Source organism: Coloeus monedula (genome assembly GCF_965178545.1).
Source record: "Coloeus monedula genome assembly, chromosome: 18".
Taxonomy (NCBI): Eukaryota; Metazoa; Chordata; class Aves; order Passeriformes; family Corvidae; genus Coloeus; species Coloeus monedula.
This window is the reverse complement of record NC_138798.1, coordinates 8723102-8743070: the sequence shown is the minus strand read 5'-3', so window position 1 is coordinate 8743070 and position 19969 is coordinate 8723102. Positions and strand designations below refer to the sequence as shown.

Sequence of the window (19969 nt, the reverse complement as noted above, 5' to 3'; positions counted from 1 at the left end):
AACCACTGAGGCATTTCCTTATCTCCCCGATATTTTACACAATTGAAAGGTTCCCTGTTGAGTAGTCTTTTAGTAGTTCTTTATTCATTCCTCTGATTAAACGGAAATTTGGGGTTTAATGCTTTTCACTTAAAAATACATAATTTACAAAATCCATTGTTCATAGCACAGCACTTGGGTATGGCTGCCCTCAGGTCTTCCATGCTCAGCTGCCAGGAAATGCATCCAGAATTCCACAGGTGTGTAACGTCCTAATGGGTGCGATCAGAGCCAATTCAGCGCTTAGAACTTGGGTAATTTAGATGTTTATAATAAGGTTTAAAAGTATCCATAAGAATGTGGTGACGATTCCGTAAGCGATGGAGCTCTGCTTTCCGGCACCGGCTGCAGAGCGGCCCGGCGGGCACGGGGTGGCGCTGGCGGGTGCGAGCGCTCCGGGCGCGGGTCTGTCCCGGTGCCCCCGGCAGCAGCGCCGGCAGCGGCTCTGGGGCCGAGGCATCCCCAGGGGTAACGCCTTGCCCTGCTCTGACTCGGCCCCGGCTCAGACATCTAAGTCATTTTCTATAATATAGGAAAGAATCGGGAAAAACTTTCTACATCATCCTTGATGTTTTTCCTATTTGTACCGGACAAAAACTTCCTCAGACGTTATAGGAAAGGTCAGACAGCTCCTATTAATGATAGAAAGGGAGGCCTTTCCAGCAGTGTGGGAGCAGACAGGTGAGTGGGTTCAGTTCACTCACCAGATGAAACCAAACCCAAAAGCCTCCTGAAGCTTTGCAATAGAAAAGGCCTGAGTTTATTTTTCATTTAAAAGGATGATCATACTGACATTTTTAATATTAAAAAACATGGTTAACAGAACTGATTATGTTAAATAGATCACTCGTGCAGAGAATGAGTATAAACAATCTAAAATAATTCTTCTCCTGTGAAAGTCCTACAGGAATTACAGGGCTGTATTTAAGAATGTATCAGCATTACTGGGGCTTGTTGGAGTTTGAATGCTCCGGTGATGGGAATAAAAGGGACGAATACAGGGACCTTCTCCCCTCGCAGCCATGCTTATGGCTGGCACAGCTCGTGTTTGTCCTGAGGGGCAGTGGGTGGTTCAGGACCAGTTGCTGCTGCTCTCATACACAGCAGTTACTGAAATAGCAGATGGGTCAACAGTTGCTGCTCCTGCAAAGTCATCCAGGAAAGTCTCTCCAACAGGGCTGTGGCTGATGTTACTTTCCTAGGGGGGCTTAATGCCAAAAGGCAACGTAACCCGGCAGAGACACAATTCCTGCCAGCTGAGGTGGCTCCTGGGAGGTGGCTGCAGACCCCACTGGGCCCCGTGTGACCCGACTGCTCCAACCAGAGGAGGGCTGTGAGGGTGACATGTCCCTGCACCCCTCACCACCGGTGAGCAGGTATGAGTTGGGGGGCAGGGACTGGCTGCTTTCAGAAAACCAAATGCTGAGGGTGTCCAGGCCCCTGTGGGTGACCTAAAATGAGAAGCTGCTCCAAAGCAGCACCCGCTCCCCAGCACGTTTCTTGCTTTGCCATTAGGTCTGAAAGGAGAAATGATCAGACCCCTCAGGGTGCTGTGCTGCAGTGTCTCACAGCCAAGTGTCTCCGTGCTGCTCCTTTGCTGGCAGGAGCTGAGCCCTGGGAGCGTGTGCTCCACTGGGGCGGTGTGGAGGGGGTGTCACAGAAGGAGTTTGGCACATTTAGAGCTGACGATGACGTGGCCTTAAAACTGGCAGCTGGGGCTCTGGGCCACTACCTGGAGCTGCTCACAGGGTGGTGGTGTCCATTCCCAGGCTGTTCACAGCTCCTGTGAGCTGTACCGGGGTTGTGACAGTGGTTAACAGTGATCTGGACATTAGCAACTGCCTGTTTTCAGTGGATTGGATGGATGGATGGATGGATGGATGGATGGATGGATGGATGGATGGATGGATGGATGGATGTCTGCTCATTTATTTAAAGATCTTTGAATGAACACAGCTGAATGTTCCTGCTTTTGTAATGGCTCTGCAGCTCCGGCTTAATTAATGTCTGGAGTTCATGGAGGCGTTCCCAGGACTGTGAGAAATCATCTGGTCCTTCCCCACAGCCGCCGACAGGTGGGACACTGGGGTACCCCGGGTGCACCATCAGCTCAATTGTCACTGTCCTGCCCTGCGGTGCCTTGGCCGTGAGCTCCAGGATAGCGCTGTCGATGGCACTCCGGATGCTGCTGACAGACATGTTCCTGCCCATGGTGCTCAGGCCTATGTAAATGTCTGGCCACCTGGAGCCAGAGGGGGGAACACTGGTGTTAATGCTAAAGAGGTAGGGAGAGAATTGTGTTCCATCCAGTGGATTAGGAATCAAAATTTACCTAAAATTTAAGATAGAAAAGGGGGAGGAGGTTTTTAAAACTTTTAACTATAAACAAAAGTAAAACTTTTCCTGATTGAAACCAGAATCCTGTTTCAAGCAGCAGTTCTGCAGGGACAGCAAGGCCCAGCACAGCCCCAGCACTGCTGCTGGGACAGTATTGACATGCACTATGTCACAGCACATGGGGTGTTTGGCATCTGTGAGCTTAGAGGTGCATTTCATTTTCCCAAAAGGGAAGAGCAGCACTAAACTGAGAAATGCCACACTATCAAAGCAACTGAAGCCTGAATAATAACTCTCAGCTAACTAGAAACAAAAGTGACTGAAATAAAATAGCAACCACCCAGCTAAAGGAGCCTTCTGCCAGAATGTATCAAAGAGCCATAATAACTGGACAAAATGTTACTCCTAGAGCACACCACCAACACGCTGTTTCTTAGTAGCTTCGCACAATTCTTTGCTCCAGTCTGGCTGCAAGTGTCAGTTCTAAGTGCCTGGACGAGTCCAGGAGAGCTGAGCCAGTGCATATGAGGGCAGAATGAGAACATTTTTGGAAGAAATCGAGGCTGGAGCCTTTACCTGAATGATCACAGAAGAGCCCAGCTCAACTCTCTTTGAGAAGGAAGAAATGCCAGCCTGCTGCTGGTGTTCAGAAGAACTGATACCAAAAAAAAAAAAAAAATTCCCAGAAAATAACGTTTCCAGTGGACTGAGGAAGTAATGATATCTGCTCCCAAGGAGAGGTGACTGCAAGGGTCTCTAGTGAAAGGCCTTTAATCCATAAAACACTGTCTAAGCTTTTAAGAGAGGGATTTTACTGGGGGAAGGGCTGAGCTTTTTGGGTTTGGCCCCTGAGATGCAGGACACTGACAAGGCTGTTTGCTTAGAGCAGGGATCACCAGCTGTGGTACTGCCAACTCTCAGAGCTCCTTGCTTCCCCTTAACACATACTTGCTTTGAGTTAATATCTTTCCTGCTACTTAAAACCCTTTCTCTACTATGACTGGAAGATGAAAATTTAGTTCTTGAAAACTTTCCCTAGATAATATTTTTAAAATTCCAGTGTTGATGCAGCATTTCTCCTGACATTCCAGATGCCAGGCTGATGCAGCTTCACTAGAAAGGCTGAGAAGCATATCCTGGAAAGAACATTCCCTTTCAAGTGGAAAATGACTCATCTCCTTCAAACAAAACTTCCTAAGCCTTTGTGCCCCCCCGGCACTTTTGTGCTCCTGCTGAACCTCTCTTTAAGTCCTAAGAGGAAAGAGAAAGGTGGTGTTCCATTTTTGAAAGATACTATCAGGAACTGATACAATCTTAATGTTTTACTACAAAAAAGGATGAGTAACACCTGTCTTACCTTATTCCATGCTTTGTAAACACATCCACTGTGTTAAAAGAATCTTCTTCTACTCCCAGGTAAAAGTCCATCAGAGATGGTGGAATCCAGTCACAGTTATGCAGGCCTGGCTCTATTGGGACACGTGTGTACTTAATCCCATATTCCTCTAACACCTCTGCAAATACTTGCCTGACCTCTGTAAGTAAAACCAGAGACAGCAGTCAGGAGTTGGATAACCAGCTTCTCGTGTCCCCTGCAAGCTGTTAGCAGAGAGGCTTCTTTCTTTTCTGTGTTTAAGAAAATAAAATTCCGTTTGGTTTATCTTCTGCTGAAATTCATCTGTATGGGAGTCACCTTCTGTACGGAAAACATTTCTCCCTGAACTTCTGCTGTAGATGCCTTGTCATTCTTCCTTTCAGGACTGAGCCTTTAGTCTAGCCCCCCTTCTAAATGAGTGACTCTGGTCTTAGAGTGCACCAGAAGTGACTGCACTGTCAGGAACAAGTTCTTCATCAAGTCCCTGTACAGCCAGAGTAGTGTTATCCAGAGGCAGTTAGTATTGGAGTGGGGAAACCTGGATTCTTTTCTCACTCCATTTCCCATCTGCATACCACAATTACTTTATTTGCAAAACAAGGACAAAAGATCCTTGATCGTCTCTAAAGCTGAGAACTGCAGGCAGGGACTGGGGTCGGAACACAACAGACAGGATGCGGTTCTTGTAGCATCTGAAAGAGCCACCAGCTATTGCAAGCTCCAACATTCCAGTTTAAACTGGCCAGTCTGCTGCTGGCTTTGGTCTTCCTCCTTCAGTCTGGGTGAGAACATGGAATAAGGATGCTGAGGAGAATTATTGTTCCTTGAAGGAAAAGGTGGAACCTGGGCCATTTGTGCCATTAATGCCCTGGTGTTGCTATGGGAAGACCCAGGGCTCCAAGCAGCAAATTTGGGTCTGGGCAGGACTGTGGGGTCAGGTGGGAACATTCAAACTGCCAGCAGGTGTCTCATGGTGGAGTTTATTGCCCATACATGGAGCTGTGGCAGGGGGAGTCCCCTCTGAGCCCACCCTCTCACCTGCTTGGTGCTGGGAGGATTTCCTTCTTACCTGGGAGAACATGGACGTGCTGGTGCCCATCCATGTGAGGAGGTAGGTGACCTGTCAGCTCATGGAACAGCTCCACCTGGGCCTTTAGCTCCTGCTTCACCTGTGCAGCAGAAAAGGGTCAGAGCAAGCCCTGGCAGAGGCTGAGAGCAGGGGAGTGATGGGGCTGCCGGGACCTCACTGGGCAGGAGTTGGGCCCTGGCTCTGGGAAGCACCAGGTGCTGTGGTTGTACATGGATGTGCAGCATTGCTGGGCTGCCCAGAGCCTCCCCTGGGCACGGGGCTCTTTGTGGTACTGCTTATGGGGATGGTGCTGATACTGGGATGTTCTAGATAGATAGGATATTTGAACACCCATTTCTGTTTAAAACTAATGCAGTTTTGACCACCTGGACATGCTCATCCTTGCTCATGGGGCAAAACCAGCCATCTCCCTAGAGAATCAAAACCTATCACAAGCCGATGAAAAGCCTGGTGCCTACTTAAGACTTTTCTGTAATTTGCTCTTTACTGATCTCTAGATTCCTTGCAAATACCTGCTCCAATGCCCCTTCTGCCTCCTCAGATAAATAGTTAACAGTGTATGCAGGCACTGAATCAGGGAGGAATCTGTTCTCAGAGCCTTTGGCAGAATGAGGCCCAGGACCTAAAAGCCAGCTCAAGCTGCACAGGCAGGATTCATCTCTAAGCCTACTCACAGCTGGGACCTGGGAAAGGTCCTCAGCTGTTCTGTGCTGGGATAAATGCAGGCTGATTTGTATCAGGAAGGCAAGTTGTACAGCTGTATGTGGCTTTCACCTACCTCTGACATATTCAGGAGACCTTTTGATAGAGCTGTTCTGAATCCCATTTTTCCATGGAAGAATCCATCTTGGTTGAGCAAAGAAGAGTTTGTCTTGAGCACCTCACATACAGGGGAGCCCTCGGAGAGGTTGGCATGCAGGCCTATTGGGATGTGGTGTCTGTAACAGAATTAAATATCTGCTAAGCTTTGCACCTCCTTTACTGTGATCAAAGAGGGGGAGATTTAAGTGTAAGAACTAGATGGATCTTAGAGGTGTTGCTGTACTCACTGGAGTACATCTTTGTATCTCTGCTTTGCTAGAAAGGATAGCAGAGTGACCCCAGCCAGAGCAGGACATCTCCAGGTAACCACCCTGTGCACTCTGCCAGGGCCAGCCTGTGAGTGCCCCCAAAACCTGCTCCCACTCTGGCTCACAGCACAAGGTATCTTGGGCTAATTGCTGTGACTGCACTCCAGTAACTGCAATCACTGGTAGCTAACTGAAAAATCCAGACCTTGCAGCCTTTCCTAAAGCACTTCCTTAGCCCTTGCTAGGTTTCCCCTTGAGTTGTACACCCTGTTAAAGATGATACATTTATGAGACATTTGAGTTTTACCTGATGACTCCTAAAGCTGCCCTTAAGTAGAATCCAGTCATTTATATATAAACAGTGCCCAAGGAAGCTGTTATGGCAACAGCACAGGCTATAGGTGTAAATACTGTCTGAGTTTAAGGGTTTCCTGGTCCAAGGGGCTGCAGCTGGAATTGCCTGCAGTGGCCAGGCTTCTGTCTACTGAAGCAATCACTCCATGAGTGACAAGACTGAGCTGTACAGAGCAGCATCTCCCTGGCACAGCTGAAGAAGGATTAGTGATTGATTAACCAGTTGCACTCTGTAACATTAAAAAAAAAAAAAAAAGAACCATGGAGCTGGTGTGGCTGCAGAGCTCCCCTCAGCCACAGGGCTTAGCAGGGTGCTGGTGTTTCCTTCTTGGTCTGTGCTGTGGATTCCCCTATGAGAACAGGACTTGTGCATGCTTGGATTTGTGCTGGGTTTCATTAGCATTTCTGGAAATCCTCAGAATCAGTAGCCAAAATGATGCTTTGAAACTTTTTCCAAGACAACCAGTGGCCTCTGGCTGACCCAGTGAGTGGATGACAGGACTGCAATATTCTGTCTGTGCTGCCCAGTCTGAGCCATGGTGCAGAGTGAATTTCAAGGCAACAAGTCTGTGATGCTTTAAATTCTTCTTGGAACTTTTGCAAGGAGCTCCTAGAACTAGGTGTGGTCTGTCCCTGGTACAGCCCTTGTACCACAAGGAGAAAACAAAAACAATCTCCATCTAGGCAAAGTGTGGAAAACTGAGATCTTCCCATTCCGTCTGACATCTGAGGCTGACTAGTGAAGCACCAACTCACTGGAGACAGGACTGTGGATGGATTAGACCAAGTCAGAGTCATTTAGCTCCTTCAGGTCCTAAGGCTTTGGCCCTTGCAGGACTGAAAGTCCTTTTTTCCTGGCTCTTCCATGTCTTGATCCAGGTAGATGGTGCAGACAGTTGCTAGATACTACTTCTCAAAGATATAAACACTAGGAGCCAAGTTGTATGCACAGCTCTGTGGAACAAAATGAGTCCAGTGTGTGATTAAGCAGCTCAAATGTTTGTTTAACAGAGAAAAACAGCTTTTGGAGAAAGGTCCTCTCTGGCTTTTCTGATCTGGTAATTTCTGTACAGCAGGGCCTGGTTGTTTCACTGATGTTAAATGTTCATTGTAGCTGGGGCCTGAGCACACCAACTCCTGGCTAACATGAGAAGTGGAAGGTGTGTCACTGGGAGTGACAGGCTGCAGGGCAGGGCAGGAGGCAGCTACAGTGCAGAAAGGGTACTGTGGCAGGAGGGCTTCCCCTCCGTCCTGTGACCTGCTGAGCACCCTGCATGAGCCCAAAGACAGATGGGAAGCCTGTGGTTTTCTTACGGTTTTCTTTTAGAAGTCCACCCCAGAATCTTTATCCTGTCTCTGGGAAGCTCTTGACTGCATCAGCTGAAGTATTATTTGTACCACTGCCAGTGCTGTTTGCAAGAAAAAAAGGACACATGTGTTACCATGAATCAGCAGATGGACTTTTTCTGTTGAGTACTCTCTTTCTCATGTGTTGTGGGAGGGCAAGAAATGAACAGCTGAGCCTCTCAGTGTTGTCTCCCAGAAGCATCAAATGAACTGCCTCCAATTGTGCAATGCCTCAAATGCTGTGAGGGAAGCTATTTCCAGGAGAAGGCAAGTCCTTCTGACAGGTGTGGGACACCAAGGAGCCAAGGGCTGCACTGGGGAACATGAGAGCAGCTCCTCACCAGAGCCAAACCCAGCCCCAGAGCTGGGGAATGTGCAGAATGTGGAAGTGCAGAGAGAGCTGGCCTTGTCCTCGGGTAAGAGGAGACCCTGACTGTAACATTAGAGCATGTTTCAGAGCTCTGCCTAATACCAGCTGAATATCTTAATAGTTTTCTCGTGGAATCAGTCCTGCCTGGACAGACTGCGCATGCTGAGGCGTCTGGAGAGGAATTGCTTGTGTTTAATGGCTCTGAGATACAGCACTGAAAAAAAAAATTCAAAATGCCACACATGAGAAACTTGTTTGGAAATATTCATTTGTGGGAGGTGCACCGAGGAAGGCATGAGGGGAAGGTTGTAAGGATATGGGAAGGAGGACAGTTCAGTGGGTACAGCAGAGTTCTACTGCAAGCTAGCAGGGAGAAAAGTCAAGGTGCAGGAATATCCTGAAAGGACCCATTTTTCAGAGTGTGTATGATTGTTTCTGCTACAGAAACAACAACAAAAAGAAAGCAACAACTTTGTAGTTGCCCATATCTTTCAAAAGACTGTAAAATATCTGCTAATTTATTGGCTGAAATACTGATGCTAAGACCAGCAGCTCAAGCAGCTTATATAGCATGTGATGCTGCCCTGGGACCAGAGCTCAGCTGTTGTGGGTTTGGCCTCATCCCCGCTGCTCTACCCAAGCCATTTCCAGGCAGGACAGGGTGAGCCCTGGTGGCCACTGCTGGTCATGAACTGCTAATTGTTCACACAATATGCAAAAGAAAAGGATTGGCGTTGGGCTTCAGGCAACAGTTTAGTTTCTGCATACAGCTCCCATTGTCAAAACAAAATGATGTGAAGAATCTACTTGGTGTCTCTAAATCCTTTTTGGTGACTCTTTTAAGCAGCAGTGACCCTTCCAATCTGTTTGGAGAGGCCCCTGTCTATGTTTGCAAGTCTGTCCCAGTGCCACAGGGAGTGCAGAGATGTGAAGCAGGATTTAGCACAGGGGTTCAGTTCACTCCTGTTAAAGCCACAGGACAGTAGCTACAGGTGTGTGCTCCTACAGCAGGGGCATCATTAGACTGAGCTGCCTGGGAGTTTATGGAGAAGAGGTTCAGGCCACTGAGGTTAATCCACTAGTGAGCTATCTGCACTGACAGTTGGCTGTTACCTCTGTGGTTCTCTTCTCACCATCCCCTGTAGAGGTGGGAGGAAAAAAAGGAGAGGCTTGTGCAGGAGGAAATATCCTTACAAGTGCTACAAGGAGCAAGAAGGAATTCACCCTGGAAAGATTTCTGAGTCAGCAGGCCCAGCCCAGTTATCAAAGAGAGAGGAAATACAAGCAGTTAAACTGCTTAGACTGCTTCCTTTTCACGTAGTTGCTTGTTCTGCCACACGAATGCTCTGAACAAATGTCTCTGCTGAGGCAATGTGCAGCTGCCATCCCTGTTCATTCACATCCTTGGCAGCAAAGGGACCCTGGAGGTGGTTACTACACCGAGTCACTCTGAGTTTGGTGGATGAGTAACAGTGTCCTGGGTCCTGCCTGGCCATGCCATGGGACTCTGTGTATTCCTGGGAGTAGGAATAGCTGTGGGAATTATGAGATTTGCCAAGCACAGTCCCAATTGCCTTGCTGAAGGTTACATGCCCTGGCATAAGCATGGCACTTTACCCTTTCCCTGGACAGGTAAACAGATTCCACCTTCAACATCCTATTTGTATCATCCAGGAAATTGCTGATCATCAGGTTTCAGCCCAAGGGTGACCCAAGTCAGAGCCTCATGTAAATATCTACATATAAACATCCAGCTTCCATGAACACCCAAGTGTCTGAAGCCAGACAAAGCAAGGCTTTGAGCATAAATGTGCACTTCTCAGTTTCCTCATGTTGGCTTCTGCATACTTCCTCACACACACTTTTACCATTCAGTAATATCTGTCTTTCATCAAATAGCATCTTTTCTTGCTCTATGACTGCTAAGAACCTATTTCTTCTGCCAGAAATGCTCTTAAGCCTCCGCAGTGTTAAGAACTGGTGCTGTAACACAGCTTAAGGGACCCGAGTTTCTGTTGTAATTACATCTTTGTATCAAGTGCAGCTCCTGTGTCTGTAGCCTTACGTCAGTAAAATGGACTATTGCCAGTAAAGTCAATATGATCTGGGATTCTAGTGTTAGGCTTCAGATTGGGTCCCACCCCTAGCCAAACAGTTCAGCAGTGGAACTGTCTGCTGTGTGATTAACAGTAAAACAAAAGGATGATAAGAAAGCATGAGAGATTTCTAAATTAGTCAGATGTTGACTGGGAGGGTCAGAATTAAGTCACTATCTACACACACATTTTGCAATTAGTGTTGATGGGAAAGGAAGTGAAAACAGAGAGAGCAATTAAATGTGGCTTTTTTAGATTCTTCCATTAACTGTACCCAGATGTTGTGGGGGCTTCAGTTGATGTTCAGTATTTAAACTGCAGAAAAATACCCAGGAAGACTGAGATTGTGTTCTAAAATATGTCACTTTTCATAAGCTATCTGGACACAAACAAATGGAAAAGGGTCCTAAGGCTCAGTGATACCTGAGCTGTTTGATATAAAGGGAAGGGGTGGGGGATACGGCAGAAAACTGTCTTAGGTGACTCTATTTCTATCTCCATCCTTCTCAGGAAAAATTAAGGCATCTCTTCATTTCAGGTTACAAAATAACCCTTCTAGCTTCTGGGAAAGGCTCTGGAATAATCACCAGGAAGTCTGTCTGACTTCAAGGTAGGGCCTATTAAGTAGAAAATTAAGATTATATTATATGGATAAGCAGGAAATCAGAGTCAGTGGAGACCCCATAAATAGAAAAGTTTTGAGTTACTGAAAAAACCCTCAACCCACAATGGCAGTCTGTTCTCCCACCTGCTGCTCTGGTTATGTTTTGCTCTGGCAGATGCTATCAATAGGTTTGTCATTTGGTGATGGATCAGGACTCTGCTGAAATCTCTCTGTTGCCAGAAATGAGTGTGCCCCTTCTTTCAGCCCAGTTGTGACAGTGAATGAGGAAAGCCCAAGATCCTGAGCCTGAATGTAAAGGAAGGTGTATCTTTTACTACCTGGTTCTGCTGTTCTGCAGTTGGCTTGTGTTAGAGCTGATACAAAGATCTGCTGACTATCATCACATGTCTGCCAAGGCTTCTAATCAAGACTCAGGGCAACAGATGGTATACTCAGAAACTACAGAATTATTGTGAAAATGAAAGGAAGAAAGACATTTCAGAGGAACTGTGCTCCTTTCTGAAGGATGCTGAGTCCTAACATTGTAGGGCAGTGTGAGGTGCTTAGGAAGGAAAAGTTGTCTGCTTATTAATTAGCTCTGCCTGTGTCCAGTTAACTGAAAACCAGGTGAGGAGTGAGAGCTTAAGACTTGCAGTGACAAGCAATCATGTCAGAGACAGTTTATCAAGCAGCCATAGAAGCAGTCCATCACTGAAAATCCTGGCACCACCTGTGTGTAAGGCCAAATTCCACAGCACTGGAATGTGCCCCTGGAAAGGACAAACTACTTGTTTCAAGGCTCTTCTTTCAGCTGGGGATAGATCCACCCTTCCTGCTTAAGCCAGTGGTCAAGGCTGAATAGGGGAAGAAAAACATGGGGAGGAAAAAAAAATAGGCAGACTTCCATCCCATAAAATAAAAAGCCTCAATATTTACAGTGGGATGGGAGATGACACCAAGCAGGGGAAAGAGGGAATAATATTGGCAAGACAGTCAAGCAAGTGATACTTTCCCCTTTTTGCACCACAAGATGAGGAGAGCTCAATGACATTTCTAGTAAGTCTGACCTATTTGTCATCTGCGTAGAAAGAGTTTGAATCAACTTTTGTAACGTGAACAAATATCTCAGGGGTGACACAGGAGTTTGTTTACACACACAGGTGCCAATTAGCAGCAGCTGAAGGGCTTGCATTGAACCTGAGTAACCCTCTTCTTCACACCTGCTAATGCTCCCCCCATGTCTGGGTAGGGCTGAACACACCTGCAGAGAGTTACACAAATGAAGAACTGTAGAACCTGGGCTGCTGATCTTCAGTGCTGACAGATGTTCCCAAAGTTGCCCTGCTTATATGCTCAGGAATAGATTTAAATGCATTTCATTCACATTGACAATTCAAAATTACATTCTGCCCCACTCCCCCCACCAAAAAAAAAAATCAAATTGTAGCAGCAGGCTGCAGCCTCTGCTGTCCCCTGCCCTCCAACCTGTCTTTTCAAACCTGTATCAGCTGCCAGCACAAGTGTCATGACCTGGATTCAAATATGCTTTTTAAACCCCTGATTACATGGCCTACTTCCTGGCTATGGAAATGAGGCCAGGTGGATTCTATTTTAAAAGCCTGCTAAAGACCGCAGCTAAAATAGCTGACAACATTACCAGATCACTGGGGTTTAAAGGGTTTCACAGTGCCTCTGTGTCTGAGAGATGTGCTGGCTTTCTCTGTGTTTTCTGTTTCATTTACTAATAGGATTTTAGGAATCTCAGTGGTGTTGTGCCCCTCCCCTTTTCATTCCCAGGCAGTTCCTCCCTCGATGTTTGTGTGGAATCTCTAGCCTTTTTACAGACCAGTTTGCCACTAACACCATACCCTGGCTTTCTTCTGCTACCCTACACCAAAGAAGCTACAAGCAATTTTCAAGTACCCTTAAAACCATAGCAAAGTGAGGAGAGATGCACAATGAGAACAAGGACTGCAGGACTCTCATGAAGCTCTCCCTCACAGCAGCTGCATTTGAAGCTTAAGGTCTCAGTTTATTTAGTAGCAGTACAGCTCCTTTCCTTTTCTGCTTTCCTAAATTGTTTCTCAGTCCTGATGTTCTCTCTTTCAGGACATACTCCTGCTTCCAAGTGCTTGCCCACAGCAGAGCTGATGCATTAGCTGGGTTTTATCTCCCAAATACAAATAATGCTTCCTATTAAAGGATTTGCTGGACTAGTCCATGAGACTGCCACATAGCATTTGATCTGCTGCAGAGCTAACTGTGCCAGCAGCCTCTGAAGTTGGTGAAGAAGTAAAGGTGGTAGGTACAAGGTATTATCCCTTTCTTTACGTATGCATTTTTTATAGATGTGTTTATCAAGCCTAGAATTAATAGAAATATTAATGTGCTTTTATAAAAAGGTTTATGGGGTAGAAAAAAAAAATCAGGTTTTCCACTGCCCAGATTTATAAATAAGCCTTTGCAGAATCATACCTTTCCCTGATTCTGCAAGGAGCCTGGCTGACCTTGTGTTCAGACTGGGTAAAATGGATCAAATTAAATGAGATTTAAAGACTTGCGCTTTTATTCTCTAATAGTTTTAGGGGTAGCAGATTGGTCTGAATATATAATGTGCACTTTCATTCCGATGACACATCCTTTAGGAGTGCGGAAGGAGAAAGTATAAAAAACCCAAATTCTACCAGTCAAATAGTAGAAGTGCCTTCCTATCCTGAGGGGGAAAAAAGACACAGTGGCTAAACTAGAGAAAGACCATTATGGGTATTGGTTGGCAGATCACTGGTTTTACTATGAAGAGTCTTACTAAGTGTGTCTGAATACAGCTTTCTTATACTAGCCTGAGCAGTGATACAGTGTTTATTCTGGGGCTACAAAATTCTAAATTTTCCTGGGTTGGTTTTTTGTGGAGGCTGTCCACAACGGAGCTAAAGAAAGTAGCTTACCTCCTTGCCAATTTGGCTGCATCTGCTGCAGCACTTCCGTTGACTAGAAGGGACACGTTAGATATCGCACCAGCCAGGAAACAGTCCACGATGCCTTGGTTTCTCCGAGGACAATAGCCAAAGTCATCTCCAGTTACTATTAGCTTCACCTGAAGCATCCTTAGATGTCATCCCTGGCAAAAAAGTAAAGGAGGTTAAATCGGAACAATCAGCAGTCTGCAGATCACAGGCAAGCAGGAAAAGACAGGCTTACCGGGGGCGAACCCAATCGTGACTCAGCCCCTGACTAACTCCTCCTGCTCCACCTCAGCCCGTCGCTGTCTCGCAGCTCGCACAGTGGCCGGATTTGCGTGTGGCCGCCGGGCTCACACCGTCCCTCCCTGCTCCTGCCTGAAAGCACCAGCCTTGCCTTCCCCTGCGGGGGCAAACCCTTTCTGCAATTTGTACCTCTGGGGATGAGGAGGGTACGAAAGGTCAGGGACTTGGTGGGATGGTTTAATTGACCGAGGGTGCGTCAGGGGTTCAGATTCCATTCCCGGGCACACCCTCGCCCGCGGCACCCAGTGAAATGGCACGGGTGCGGATCACCTGAGGCAACCCCGCAGCCGTGACGTCTTTGAGGTCACCGATCCCCGGCCCCATCCGGCGCGGCCGGAGCGAGTGCGGGCCGTGTCCCCGGGGAGAAGCGGGACTGGAGCGGCCTCCAGGGGCCCGGCCCTGCTCTCCCGCTGCGGCGGGGGCGCAGGGGACCCGCCAGCCTCCCTCCCGCGCCCGGGGCGGTGCGTACCTCCGCTCCGGCCCGATCCCGGTCCCAGGGCCGCCGCCGGGTGTGGGCGGCCGCGGCCGCCGCTGCCCCGGGGGGGACGCCGGCCCCGGTGGCGGAGCTGTGCCCGCTCCGCCCCGCCGCGCATCCCCCTGCCCGCGCTGCCGAGCGGCCCCAGGCGGGAGCTCCCCGCGGCGAGCCGAGCACGGAGCGGCCCCGCCGCAGCGCCGGCGCCTCCGAGCGCGACGAGCACCGGGGCGGCTCCGCCGGCGGCCCCTGGCGGCGGCGGCCCGCAGCGCCGCACGGCCCGGTACGGCCCGGGCCCCGGTGGGGACCCGTGCCGCTCTCTGTGGCGGTCTCTGCTCCAGACACCCGAGGTGAGACCCGCCTTTGGCTGAGGGTGGTACAAGCAATTCAGTTCGTGCTCTGTACTGGCTTCAGCGCAAAACTGATGAGTCCAAGGATGCCATGGATATGTAATCCTGCAATCAGTGACGGTCACAGTAGCCACTTGCTTGTTTTCCCCCACCTTGGCTTGCTGGCAGTGTGCACTCAGTCTGACTTCAGAGCCACAGGGCAGCAAACCCTGGCCAGGAGGTCCCATGGCTCTTGGTGTTGGGCTGGAGAGCACCAGGGAGAACAGACGAGAGTTTCACAAAGGGCAGCTTCTAATATGCTGTCATTCAGTGCTGGATGTCAGCCAGTTCTCCATCAGGCTGCATGTAAAATCTTGTTTGTCCTGGCATTGAACTGCTTTTTCTTATTGCAGAAAAGCTATTCTGGATCTACCAGAATGAAAGTGAAAGTGTCAAGTACTCAACTGAGAATTGGAGAATGGAAGATACTGCCAGCCTGTGTTTTTTACCTGTGGAAGAGGATGACATTCTATCAAAGCAGAACAACCCTCTTCTTGGTCTGTAATATTATCACAAAACATTCCCCTACTTCTGACATTGGAGGAGGAAAACCAAACTCATGTTTGGGTAGGGAGAGTGGCAACTCAGAAAGTGTCATGGTAACATGTCCATGGATCCAGGGTAGCCTTGGTGTTTGCTGCTAATTTGTTCCAGGAAGCAGGGATCACAGTGGGACTAGGACTCCTGCATGGATGATGATGATTTCCACCTCTGAACCTGTGCCAGCATGGAGGTAAGTGAAGACACAGCTGTCAAGCCAAGCACGGGCTTCTTGGAAGAGCAGCTGGAGTGAAATGGGTTGGAAAAGGCTTTAAGGGTTGTTTCTGTGGGAATTGACTGACTATCCTGCTGCTTAATTCCTGTACAAAGAATATATAAAGAAACCAAAGCCTCCAGGTGTCTCCTTTTTTCAGCAGAGTTCAATTCCTAAAAGACAGCTGGTGTGCCCATGCCCCAAAGTCAAGGACATGACTTGTAGGCACAGCCAGAGACTGACTGTCCTCAGGAAAGGAAGAACCATCACTTTGGAGACAGAGAAGCACACTTCAGCAGAGGAAATGCCACTGTTCTCACACTTTGGAGCTAAAGTTTGAAACAACTATCTGGGGGCATGAACACCTGTGGAAGCAGTGGTTTTCCAGGTCTGTCTCCTAACAAGGAATTTGGAATCACTGAATTGAGGTAGGTTCAGCCCTGTTATCTTTAGGCTCTCATCAGTTGCAGTCCATGTAGCAAACTGCTACAGAACTTTGTTTCCATTAGACTGAGGGCGATTTGAGGGGCAGCTAAGTTTTGGATGATAATTTGTAAGTTTATTTGGATAGTTTGAAGGAGAAAAATAAAAGCAGAATGGGTGGCAGCAATATTATTCATGGGAGAATTTGGTTCCTAGGCTGTGGTCTCCCTAAAGGCCTTGAAATGGGCAGCATTGGAAGACTGGGAGCATGGGAGACTTCTGCTGTCCATTGATAGTGGACATCAGCTGTTTGTCACTTTCTTACTCTTTCTTGCCCTTCCCTGTTCATGTAAAATGAACACTGACTACTGGAAATGATGGTGAGAGCTGGAGACAGCCTTCTGCCTCTTCAGTGACATTTTCTCTTAGAAAAAAAATTATACAAAATGAAATTCAAAACAAATCATGCTAAAATGCTGTAGACAACTTGCTAAATCTTCATTGAGGCAATTCCTGTGAGCTTTTCTGTCATTTGATAGCTGTATGGCTCTGTTACAGAAAAGTTTTTGATGTTCTGTAAAGGCTTCCAGTGCCCTTGGTATTTCAGAGGGGATATTTGTGCAACAGCTACTTGCTTCCTCTTCTGGGAGATGAACGTCACAGCCTGCCCACATTCCCCAAGAGGCTTCACTTACTGATGAGTGCTGTTACTATAACAGCTGAAGTCAGCACAACTCTGAAATAATGTAATGAATCATAAAATAAGTACCTCCTGTCTTTGCCAATGCAAACTCTGGGGTTTTCTTCCTCTTTCTAGAACTGTCAGTGCTCCCTGCCTCTACACAGGTGAGAGGCACTACATAAGAATCTTAGACAAAGCTTGGCTTCTCAGCCTTCTTAACCTTAGTATGCATTTAATGCTATTAATGGTAACATCCTTCTTAAATATTTAATGCACTTCCTAGAGGCTTTTCTTTCCTGATTTCATACCTGTTTATCCAGCTGTCCTTCCTGTGACTGGAAGCAAACATTGCCCAGCAAGCAAATCTTGCCCCTGTGCCACATCCCCTTAGATAGTAGCAGTGCTCCCTCTGCAGCCTGCATACACAGCTGGCTGCCAAGACAGCCCTTGAGCTGACCCCCACAGAGCCCAGAGGGGAAAGGCCCTTACAAATTCAAGCTCGAGCTGAAAGGCAAGGCAAGCTCCCTCTGGATAGTCTTTCCTCTGCATTGAAGACAGGAACACTGGCCAATATTTCTGGTGGAGCTGCATAAGCCAAGACATGGACTAAGCAGAGGCTCTCACCATCCTCAAGTGCTTCACTGCTTTTGAGCTTGAATTTCTTTCCCTGAACTTTGAGTTATTCAGTAGCAAATTTCGAGTTTCCTGTATTTCACAAGTGTTTTCCAACAATTACTGCTTCCAACAAGGCGTCTGTTTACACGTCGACATAAAAAATGTGTTTTCTTTTTCTTGTTCCCTTGGCTGCAGCTAGTTAGTTCATTTGGGATTACAATGGTAGCACAGTAGGACTTGGTTTGTCTTTTCCTTGCATGAAATTTTGTTGAAAGTGTGAATTGTAAAAGGCATTGAAATGAGACAAAGTAAAATCCGTTTTTTAAATGAAGGATGTAAACATTTTTTTCTCTGTCCCAGCCTCAAAGATTTAGTCTAAATCTTTGAAGTTCAGTGACTTCTGTAGAAATGTTTAAACTACAATTTTTCATCCATAGAACAGCTTCATCCATCTTGCATCCAAAAGGGTTGAAATCCCCAAACTCTGGGATACATTTGCTAAGAGTGAAAGGCTTCCCTGCTTACCATGTGACACAGCCAGGCAGTACCTGTCACCTTCCCTCACCCGTGTCTGAAATACCTGAATTAACACCAGCACAAAATAATGCCAGTACTTGGCAAGGTGTGTGGTCCTAGCAAGGTGGCTGAAAGGCAAAATCTGGCATTGTGACCTTATTATTAACCTGACACTCAGCATTGAATTATGAAGGACTGTTAAAAGCACCAAACTCAAATTCTTCCTGCTGCATACAGCAGGTCTCTGGTCCTTGGCAGTGCTGTGCCTCATTGGCAATGAATTTTAATCCATTCTCCCTTTTTTCAGAGGGTTATTTTCTCTCTGCTGTATTTCCTTCAGTGTCTAATGTATGGCAAAAATTTATATTTGAATATGAACTATATGAACTAAGCCTACAGCATCTGTGCCTTCTAACTGGGGTTGACATGATGTAAAGCCTGCACATTCCTTTTCCAGATGCCTCTTTTCCTGATGTTGAGGTCTATTAAATATACAAAGACACCTGGTCAAAAAAGAGTTGAGATGGGGGATATTTCTCCTAGACAATTAAATGATGGGTCCAAAATAGGTACTGTTTAACTGTACACATTAATAGCTTAACCTACACTATCTGATTCCATGAACTGTTTGATTGCATAAGGAATTCAGTTTGACCTCTCTGAAAGTTATTATACTATCTGGAGTTCACTTCTTGGTATTTATGATAAAGGTTCCTAGAGGAAATTATCTCTATTGAGGTGAGAAAGGGGAAGGTTATATAAAAGATGCATAAATGTTCAGTGGAATTTTCAGAATTACATTCATATTTACCTACCACTGAAACAGATGTCTAGAGGTTTTTAAAATCCCATGAAGAACTAAGTTATTTTAAAAGCTGCCTGAACTGATGTAACATACATTGTATTTTTACATTCTTATTCTAAAATAGAAGCTAGTCATCAAAACAACAATTCCAGTCCATGCCTACAAATTCTAAATAACTTCCTCAGCTTCAATTTACACTGTCTAAAAAAAAGCAGAGTTAAGTCTGAGCCTGATTTTTACAGATGTTGATAAGGAGTCATTAAAATTAATTAAAGATATCAGAGGCAGGTCCTTATGTTAAGGAAAAAAAAAAAGGAATTAATGCAAACTTCAGGAACACCTCAGCAATGTCACTACACATGCAAATTAATCTGGCAGATCACTTACAGTGATTGTTGTCACCTCTCAGCATCACTGAAAACATGTGAAAAATCTCAGTTGATTGAATGGAAAGGCAGATTAATTCCTTTGGCGTTCCGAGGGGAGATCCCCCGCTCTTGAAGAACAAGCATCAGTCAGGAGAGTGGCTGAGAGATGGGGACAATGATGGACACAGATTGCCAGGACTCTGCAGAACTTCCCAGGAAATCCCCTCTACCTCCAAGACTAGAAATAGAAGACAGCAATTAAAAAACGTCAACTTTTCTCCCCCAGATGAAAAGACCTTCAATTTAAATATGTATGTATGTATTCATTAATACTTTTTTTGTAAATCTCTTCTGCTTATTTACTTACTCTGCTTATTCTTACATTGTTTATATTTACTGAATGCAAAAATCTAAGCAAATTATTTTGGTAATCTAGTCCTTAAACAACTTAGGCTGAGTGATAAGATGCTGGAATTCTATAAATTTTTGGCAAGCTATTTTTTGTCACTTCGATTTCTCCCCGGGTGGGAGCATTTTATCATTATTACTCCTGTTCACTGTTTGTATGAGGCTTAGGGGTCACAGTTGGAAGAGCTCTGTTGTAAGGCATGCCAGTGGAGACAAATGCTTCATCTGAAGTGAGGTTTATAACCAGCTGTTCCTCAGTGTGGAGTGAAAGAAGGAGACAGAAAAAAAGCACAGAATCTTTGCAGACCTTATTGTCTACAATTACTCTCTTGAATTCAGTACAGTTCATCTTTATTGATATCAGAGAAGGGACCAGATGCAGAGAAAAGCCAGTGGAAGAGCTCATGTGGACTTGTTTCTGTATCAGGTACTAATGGTTTCAGAAGTGTCCCTGTCTGTTTTGCCTACAGTTCGTGTTGGTCTGAGAAAGAACGCAGGGTTGCTGCAGTGTTCCCCATAAACCAAGGGCTGTCTATGCCAAAAGATGCACCAGTGCTTTTTGGGGTGCAGACTACACCCAGGAGTTGCCAGC

General features: G+C 46.4%; 1 protein-coding gene across 2 annotated transcripts; it reads right to left on the bottom strand.

The window, feature by feature from the left end:
- Positions 1–650: 650 nt before the first annotated feature.
- Positions 651–14635, bottom strand: YDJC (YdjC chitooligosaccharide deacetylase homolog). Of its 2 annotated transcripts, none has more exons than XM_082293189.1 (6): positions 14415–14635; positions 13628–13800; positions 5620–5779; positions 4821–4920; positions 3734–3911; positions 651–2281 (listed from the first exon to the last, which is right to left on the bottom strand). In XM_082293189.1, the coding sequence occupies exons 2-6, from the start codon at positions 13783–13785 to the stop codon at positions 1972–1974; spliced, it is 906 nt and encodes a 301-aa protein (XP_082149315.1). In that variant the 5' UTR covers positions 13786–13800; positions 14415–14635; the 3' UTR covers positions 651–1971. The 2 variants fall into 2 exon arrangements, with proteins under 2 accessions (XP_082149315.1, XP_082149314.1); XM_082293188.1 differs by lacking the exon at positions 14415–14635 and adding an exon at positions 13881–14017.
- Between the last annotated feature and the right edge of the window lie 5334 nt (positions 14636–19969).